General features: G+C 43.6%; 1 protein-coding gene across 1 annotated transcript in view; it reads left to right on the plus strand.

Moving 5' to 3' along the window:
- The first annotated feature begins 2854 nt into the window (after nt 1-2854).
- Nucleotides 2855-9750, plus strand: part of PDGFB (platelet derived growth factor subunit B) — a 32302-nt gene continuing 25406 nt past the window's right edge. Inside the window, exons 1-2 of the mRNA XM_053721301.1 lie at nt 2855-3305; nt 8456-8552. Of these exons, the coding sequence (XP_053577276.1) occupies nt 3249-3305; nt 8456-8552 (154 nt within the window). The 5' untranslated portion in view covers nt 2855-3248. The remainder of the gene's footprint in view (nt 3306-8455; nt 8553-9750) is intronic.

Below are 9750 nucleotides of genomic sequence, written 5' to 3' on the forward strand. Positions count from 1 at the left end.
ATATAGCTCAGGGGACAGATGTGCTATATAGCTCAGGGGACAGATGTGCTATATAGCTCAGGGGACAGATGTGCCATATACCCCAGGGGACAGAAGTGCTATATAGCTCAGGGGACAGATGTGACAAATACCCCAGGGGACAGATGTGCCATATAGCTCAGGGGACAAATGTGCCATATAGCTCAGGGGACAGATGTGCTATATAGTTCAGGGGACAGATGTGCCATATAGCTCAGGGGACAGATGTGCTATATAACTCAGGGGACAGAAGTGCTATATAGCTCAGGGGACAGATGTGCCATATAGCTCAGGGGACAGATGTGACATATAGCTCAGGGGACAGAAGTGCTATATAGCTCAGGGGACAGATGTGCCATATAGCTCAGGGGACAGATGTGTTATATAGCTCAGGGGACAGATGTGCTATATAGCTCAGGGGACAGATGTGCCATATAGCTCAGGGGACAGATGTGACAAATACCCCAGGGGACAGAAGTGTTATATAGCTCAGGGGACAGATGTGCTATATAGCTCAGGGGACAGATGTGCCATATAGCTCAGGGGACAGATGTGCCATATAGCTCAGGGGACAGATGTGCTATATAGCTCAGGGGACAGATGTGCTATATAGCTCAGGGGACAGATGTGCCATATAGCTCAGGGGACAGATGTGACAAATACCCCAGGGGACAGAAGTGTTATATAGCTCAGGGGACAGATGTGCTATATAGCTCAGGGGACAGATGTGCCATATAGCTCAGGGGACAGATGTGCTATATAGCTCAGGGGACAGATGTGCCATATACCCCAGCGGACAGATGTGAAAAATACCCCAGGGGACAGATGTGCTATATAGCTCAGGGGACAGATGTGCCATATACCCCAGCGGACAGATGTGACAAATACCCCAGTGGACAGATGTGCCATATAGCTCAGGGGACAGATGTGCCATATAGATCAGGGGACAGATGTGCCATATAGCTCAGGGGACAGATGTGCTATATAGCTCAGGGGACAGATGTGACAAATACCCCAGGGGACAGATGTGCCATATAGCTCAGGGGACAGAAGTACTATATAGCTCAGGGGACAGATGTGCGATGTCGATGAGGGGACAGATGAAACATATACCCCAGGGGACAGATGTACCATATAGCTCTGGGGACGGATGTGACATATAGATCAGGGGAAAGATATGACATATAGATCAGGGGACAGATGTGCCATATAGATCAGGGGACAGATGTGCTATATACCCCAGGGGACAGATGTGCCATATACCCCAGAGGACAGATGTGCCATATAGATAAGGGGACAGATGTGCCATATACCCCAGGGGACAGATGTGCCATATACCCCAGGGGACAGATGTGCCATATAGCTCAGGGGACAGGTGTGACATATACCCCAGGACAGATGTGCCATATACCCCAGGGGACAGATGTGCCATATAGATAAGGGGACCGATGTGCCATATAGATAAGGGGACCGATGTGCCATATAGATAAGGGGACCGATGTGCCATATAGATAAGGGGACAGATGTGCCATATACCCCAGGGGACAGATGTGCCATATACCCCAGGGGACAGATGTGCCATATAGATCAGGGACAGATGTGCCATATAGATGAGGGGACAGATGTGCTATATACCCCAGGGGACAGATGTGCCATATACCCCAGGGGACAGATGTGCCATATACCCCAGGGGACAGATGTGCCATATAGATCAGGGACAGATGTGCCATATAGATCAGGGGACAGATGTGCTATATACCCCAGGGGACAGATGTGCCATATACCCCAGGGGACAGATGTGCCATATAGATGAGGGACAGATGTGCCATATATCCCAGGGGACAGATGTGCCATATATCCCAGGGGACAGATGTGCCATATAGATCAGGGGACAGATGTGCCATATATCCCAGGGGACAGATGTGCCATATAGATCAGGGGACAGATGTGCCATATATCCCAGGGGACAGATGTGCCATATAGATAAGGGGACCGATGTGCCATATAGATAAGGGGACCGATGTGCCATATAGATAAGGGGACAGATGTGCCATATACCCCAGGGGACAGATGTGCCATATACCCCAGGGGACAGATGTGCCATATAGATCAGGGACAGATGTGCCATATAGATCAGGGGACAGATGTGCTATATACCCCAGGGGACAGATGTGCCATATACCCCAGGGGACAGATGTGCCATATAGATCAGGGACAGATGTGCCATATAGATGAGGGGACAGATGTGCTATATACCCCAGGGGACAGATGTGCCATATACCCCAGGGGACAGATGTGCCATATACCCCAGGGGACAGATGTGCCATATAGATCAGGGACAGATGTGCCATATAGATCAGGGGACAGATGTGCTATATACCCCAGGGGACAGATGTGCCATATACCCCAGGGGACAGATGTGCCATATAGATGAGGGACAGATGTGCCATATATCCCAGGGGACAGATGTGCCATATATCCCAGGGGACAGATGTGCCATATAGATCAGGGGACAGATGTGCCATATATCCCAGGGGACAGATGTGCCATATAGATCAGGGGACAGATGTGCCATATATCCCAGGGGACAGATGTGCCATATAGATCAGGGGACAGATGTGCCATATACCCCAGGGGACAGATGTGCCATATAGCTCAGGGGACAGATGTGCCAGTGGTGCTATTTTCCAGCACTGCACACGCTAATGAGTTTGCCTATGTTTAGCAGCACACTCCCTGCACACCTTGCATACAGCACCAGTCTCCTCCCCCCTCTGCACGCCCCTTTCCCTATATCCCTCGCACAGTTTCTAGTTGAGTCAGTGGCTGTGAGATCGCTCAGTAATTACACAGCAGCCAGAAGAAGGGACTACAGTGGACAGCAGCCAGAAGAAGGGACTACAGTGGCCCCCAGAGCTGCACTTTAGCCGTCACCTGGACTTGCTGACGCGGTATAAGGGACCCCCGGGCAGGACTCCATTAGCTGCGTACCCTTGTGCCTCTGTAGGATTGCTAATGTCACCTGTCACTTCGGCGCTTTCCCGGACACCGACTGAGTGACACCAGGACCCCTTTTCTCTTAAGACCAAGCGGGCTCAGGCATTGGAGATATTTGTGTTTCTGGGGAGGGGATCCCCCGTTGGAGGGTGTCTCCCTCCCTACCATTCACCGCCTGTGAGTTCTGACAGCTGCCAGATACATGTACCACAAAGTTTCCTGGTCCCTTCAGGATGAATTTCAGGGGTCTGTTGATGTCTGTCTGGTTACTGCAAGTTATCCATGCTGAGGTAAGCGGCCCCAGACATACTGCTGCTTTACTGCTAGCCTCATGCACTGCACTCAGCCTTACTGCTAGCCTCATACACAGCACTTAGCCTTACTGCTAGCCTCATACACTGCACATAACCTTACTGCTAGCCCAGCACCTCATATACTGCACATAAACAACCCAGTGACCTGTAAGCTTAGTTGTTAGTAAGAAGCTTGTACAGCAAAGGTGAATACTAATCTGCCTGAAGAGCTTGCAATCTACCAGTAAGTAGATAAGCTGCCATTTATAATTTAATTCACTTTTTATTTGTAGAGGAATCATATTGTATAGCCACACAGTGAGAAAAATGACAATAATCGGATTTTGATCGGAAGAGCTTACAATCTAGGGAACTCATAACGGGTTTGTAGTATATAATTAGATAATAATAAGCATTATGTGCAATTAATGAATAAAATAAACACAGGAGAATACTGTGTGTTGTACTTATATATTAATATTTGTATTGATAAACTAAGTATTCTAAAATATGTTTGGTCTGTTGCACCATTGACTCTTTTTTTATAAAAGTGAAGTTCCAAAGTATATTTTCCTGTTTGGGAAATGATTAGAAACTCACTAAAGTATTGTTGCTAATAATATATAGATTCATTCTCTGTGACACAGTGACGGAGGTACTGTCACCCTTGGTCAGAATAAGCCACTAGATAACTTCCTAACCCCTATTGTAGAGTTAACCAACACGTTGTGATATTTATTTATGTAATGTGTTTGCTAACCACAAAACATGATTGCCAATGTGTACTGACTCCTACATTAGCATGAAAATGTGTGAGATAGTTTACTGCTTTGGAATTCCTAATATTTAGATATATTTCTGGTACCTTTTTTTTTTTATTTGAAATCTGGCAAAGTGAATAATGGATCAGGTCTGCAGGTCATATAAAAACATGTTATTGTTTTCCAGCAGATAAGTATGTGGCTCCCAGGCTGTCTGTGTGTGTAAATACTTTGTGATTAAATGTTTAGTTTTTTTTTACAGCTTTCTCTGGCAAGTAACTGTAAAAGGAGAAAGTTGTGTGTGTAATTAGTGAGGGCAGAGGGTGTGTGGTCATGTCAGCTCTACAAGTGACCAGAGAGGCTATGCGGCTGCTGCCACTCACCTGTCTGAGTTGTTGCCCCTGTCAGCTGCCTGAGACTGACTGCAGCCTTAGGGAATGAGCTTGGAGAATGCCTAAGGAGACCTGGGGATATATTACAACACCAGTACATGCCTGAGGGCTGAGGCGGAATCACACACTGAGAACACTGTAGACCAAAAATAAATGGAGAGAGGATAACTGAAGACATAATAAGAGATTAGAAAGAGAGGAGAGTGGGGAAGAATACTAGAAAGTAACAGAGGAAAGGAAGAAAATGCTGCTGGGGAGAGAATGGTAAACAGACGGAGGAATAAAACACATTACAGAGTGAGATAAAACTAGAGAGAGAGAGCCAAGAGAAACAGAGGTGTGGGAGAGGAATGAATAAATAGAGAAGTTAGTGAGAAGGAATGAGATAATGTTCCCTAAAATAATTCAAACCCTTTTTAAGTCTTTCTCAGCCAGTTGGCAATGGTGTCTGACTCAGGCTGGCTCAGCGCCAGCGCAGGTGGATCATGTCGGCGGGCCCACTCACCTCCTGTTCATTTGCACTGCGTTCCATGCTTTCTCTCCTCCTGGGGGCAGAGTGCCCTCGACCACACAATGCTTGGCACAACTCTCAGGCACTTTTCAGCCATTCTTTCATCTCTATTCTCATTCACACTTTGCCAATCCCGATTATTTACTTATTTTTACTTCTACCTTTTAAAGGGACATAAAAAAAACAAATTATAACGTGATTCAGATAGAGCATGTGATTTTAAACAACTTTCCAATTTACTTCTATTACCTATTTTGTTTTGTTCTTTTGAATCATTTGTTGAAATGGATGTGGATGCACGTTTATGCCTCATGTAATTGGCTCATGCAGTGCATTCAGCTAGCTCCCAGTCGTGCATTGCTGCTTCTTCAAGATAGGATACCAATAAAATGAAGCAAACTAGATGTTTAACACTGTATTCTCTATCTGAACCATAAAAGAAACATTTTGTGTTTCATGTCCCTTTAATGATTGTAACATTTGATTTGCTTTGCATATTGTTTCCTTTTTCCCCGTCTGTGTTTTGTTTTGTTCAGCGATCTGTTTCTGGCCTGTGATATTTTCACTTTTCAGATGTGGTTCAGACCTATGTTGGTGTAATGTTCTCGGGGCATTAAGCTCCTCGGTAGAACAATAGCTGGCACCTCTCAGACCTGGGCTTTCTTACATAGAATGGCTGGCAGCCAGTTTACTTTATATTCTGCTTGATTCAGTGTCACTAGGTCAGGGAGGGAAGAAAACATGGGGGCTCCAGCACTATTGTTACTTGTTAGGGAGTCAACATGAAACGTTTGTGACCTCGACACAGTGTACAATTTAGTTCTATTCTCATGGTCAGCTTTGTTCCTTCCCTTGAGAGCATACTGTGGTATGCCCAGAAGCATGCACATGACTTGAGCACTATATGTATAACACGTGCACATGTCATATCTCAGTATGGCATATAGTGCTTAAAGGGACACTGAACCCACATTTTTTCTTCATTTTCTTGCTATCTTTATTTGAAAAAGAAGGCATCTAAGCTTTGTTTTTGGTTCAGAACTTTTTTATTGGTGGATGAATTTATCCACCAATCAGCAAGGACAACCCCGGTTGTTCACCAAAAATGGGCCGGCATCTAAACTTACATTCTTGCATTTCAAATAAAGATACCAAAAAAATGAAGAAAATTTGATAATAGGAATAAATTAGAAAGTTGCTTAAAATTTCATGCTCTATCTGAATCACGAAAGAAAAATTTTGGGTTCAGTGTCTCTTTAAGACACGTGCACACCCATGATCCTATTTCGGTATGTCATATAGTGCTTAAGACACGTGCACACCCCTGATCCTATCTCAGTATGTCATATAGTGCTTAAGACACATGCACACCCCTAATCCTATTTGAGTATGTCATATAGTGCTTAAGACACGTGCACACCCTGATCCTATCTCAGTATGTCATATAGTGCTTAAGACACATGCACACCCCTGATCCTTTCTTAGTATGTCATATAGTGCTTAAGACACGTGCACACCCCTGATCCTATCTCAGTATATCATATAGTGCTTGACATGTGCACATCCCTGATCCTATCTCAGTATGTCATATAGTGCTTAAGACACGTGTACACCCCTGATCCTATTTCAGTATATCAGCAAGGACAACCCCGGTTGTTCACCAAAAATGGGCCGGCATCTAAACTTACATTCTTGCATTTCAAATAAAGATACCAAAAGAATGAAGAAAATTTGATAATAGGAATAAATTAGAAAGTTGCTTAAAATGTCATGCTCTATCTGAATCATGAAAGAAAAATTTTGGGTTCAGTGTCCTTTTAAGACACGTGCACACCCCTGATCCTATTTCAGTATATTATATAGTGCTTAAGACACGTTTACACCCTTGATCCTATCTCAGTATATTATATAGTGCTTACGACACGTGCACACCCCTGATCCTATCTCAGTATATTATATAGTGCTTAAGACACGTGCACACCCCTGATCCTATCTGGGTATATCATATAATGCGTGACATGTGCACAACCCTGATCCTATCTCAGTATATGATATAGTGCTTAAGACATGTGCACACCCCTGATCCTAACTCAGTATGTCATATAGTGCTTAAGACATGTGCACACCCCTTATCCTATCTCAGTATGTCATATAGTACTTAAGACACGTGTACACCCCTGATTATATTTCAGTATGTCATATAGTGCTTAAGACATGTACACACCCCTGATCCTCTCTCAGTATATTATATAGTGCTTAAGACACGTGCACACCCCTGATCCTATTTCAGTATATCATATAGTGCTTGCCATGTGCACACCCCTGATCCTATCTCAGTATGTCATGTAGTGCTTAAGACACGTGCACACCCCTGATCCTATTTCAGTATATCATATAGTGCTTGACATGTGCACACCCCTGATCCTATCTCAGTATGTCATGTAGTGCTTAAGACACGTGCACATCCTTGATCCTATTTCAGTATATGATATAGTGCTTGACACGTGCACACCCCTGATCCTATCCCAATATGCTCTCATGAAAAGGAGACAAATAATAAATGTAATAGTAGAGGTAAACAGGAAAGTTATAAAATTGAACGCTCTCTTTCAGACTCATGAAACTTTTGACATAGAGGGGATCTTCTTATTCTAAAAAGGTTTTGTTTATTTCTTCCTCATCAACTCTCAAAACCTTTATGACTGGCTAAGTTGCTCCCGTGACTTCAAATTAAAATACAGATTCCAAAAGTATTCTTCTGATTACAAGATATTGGTAAAAACGCGTAATGGGGAGACTGAGTTCAGGAGAATGGAGTTGGAGAATGAAGTTCTCAGCAGCACATAAAACATATCTTTGTACACTTGTGTAAAGGTGAATATAATTGGGTGATTTCTTTACATGCCGTAGTGGAAAATCGTTGATGTAAAAGCATGGGGAGTTTTCTCATTAGAAGTATACGTAACCATTTAATTTGCTAATGCTGAGACACATCTGATGGTTTTATTGAGGTAGCAACATACGAGCTGACAATACAAAGGATTTACATGTATGTGAAGATGACATCATTTCCTATAGCTCCTGGCCACCACAAAGCTAATGATATTATATTTCACAGTTGTTAGCAATTATTAGATGATTACAAGACTTCTAGTTCGGAAGAAACTTGTAATCTCATCATGTAAAACTCCATGCACAATTTACACCATGAAAGAATCTCTAGTGTCATACGCCATCACTTTATAAAGGCAAGAATATGGTCTCATAAGTCAGTCACTGCTAAAACCTGGAAACTCTGGCTGAGAGGCCAATGAATGCAATGAAAAACATTAGGTGGCCGGCTTCTATGTGTATTGTCCTTAGACGTTCTTATAGAGAATACCATTTCCTTGATGATATCTGCTATAGCTGCCTGGCTTACGGCCAGTTGGATGACAAGCTGGTTGGATATATTTCAGTGGTACTTGTGTGTTTTTTTGGCAGGGGGACCCAATTCCAGAAGACATGTTTGAGAAGATCACAGGGGGAACTGTACACTCAATTTCAGATCTGAAGAGGCTGCTGCAGATAGATTCCGTAGGTAAATCTATACACAACTCCATCATCACACTATTCCTGCTATGCTTGTCATGAACTTTAAAGAAATACTGGGTTTCTCTCATTTTTTTAGTGAAATCTGATGGCTCAAACCTCCGTTAAAAAGAATGTCAGTTAATCAAATGTGTAAGAAGCACAAAATCTCAAGGACAATGTCTTCAAGGACACACTACGTAGCAATACCCCAGCATCCCATTTTAAGCAATTTTTCAGTATAGAAGCTGTTAAAGGCAGCTTTGCCATTTTGAACTCAGAAACTGGCTCCTCTAGTGAACTTGCAACCCCAGCCAGTAGAGCATGAGCATATGCACCAATCAGAGGGCACGTATGCTCTTACATCTGCACTAGGGCAACATGCAAGTAGCCAATCTCAGAGTTAAAAAACAACAACATTTTTTCCCCTAACAACTTGTATATTAAAACATGTCTTATTACAGTTTGCTGGGGCTTTGCTGCTCAGACATAATAGCATAATCTTCAGTATAATGTCTCTTTAAGGGCTAGATTACGACTGGCTAACTGTTGTGCACTAACAATAAGGGGTTTATCGTGGGTCTTTGTGCGCGTTGGAAGTAGTGAGCGTGTATTACAAGTTGAAAGTAAACGTGTTTTGATTGATCGCAATTTAATTTAACACGCAACAAGATAGCGCAACAGGACTCTAGTTAACTGTTACGCGAGTCAAAAAATACATTTAAAAGTACAGTTACAATCATACTAACACTATCTAATAAAAAAAGTTATAAGGGCTCAAAGATATGAGGTCTCGGGTGTTAGGAGAAACAGGGGCCTATCAAGCTCCGGAAGGAGCTTGACGGCCCGTGTTTTAAGTTATGAAGCAGCGGTTTAAAGACCGCTGCTCCATAACCCTGTCCGCAGGCGGACAGGAATCGCCGGAAATCAATCCGATCAAGTACGATCGGGTTGATTGACACCCCCTGCTGGCGGCCCATTGGCCGCGAGTCAGCAGGGGGCGGCGTTGCACCAGCAGCTTTTGTGAGCTGCTGGTGCAATGTTAAATGCGGAGAGCGCATTCAGCGAGGTCTTGCGGACCTGATCCGCACTGTCGGATCAGGTCCGCAAGACCTTTGATAAATAGGGGCCAAAGGCTGCAAAGGGCTTTAATATAGCGATACATACAGATACATGTCTAAAGATGTATGTATATACTGTGTATATGT

Source organism: Bombina bombina, chromosome 7 (genome assembly GCF_027579735.1).
Source record: "Bombina bombina isolate aBomBom1 chromosome 7, aBomBom1.pri, whole genome shotgun sequence".
NCBI lineage: Eukaryota > Metazoa > Chordata > Amphibia > Anura > Bombinatoridae > Bombina > Bombina bombina.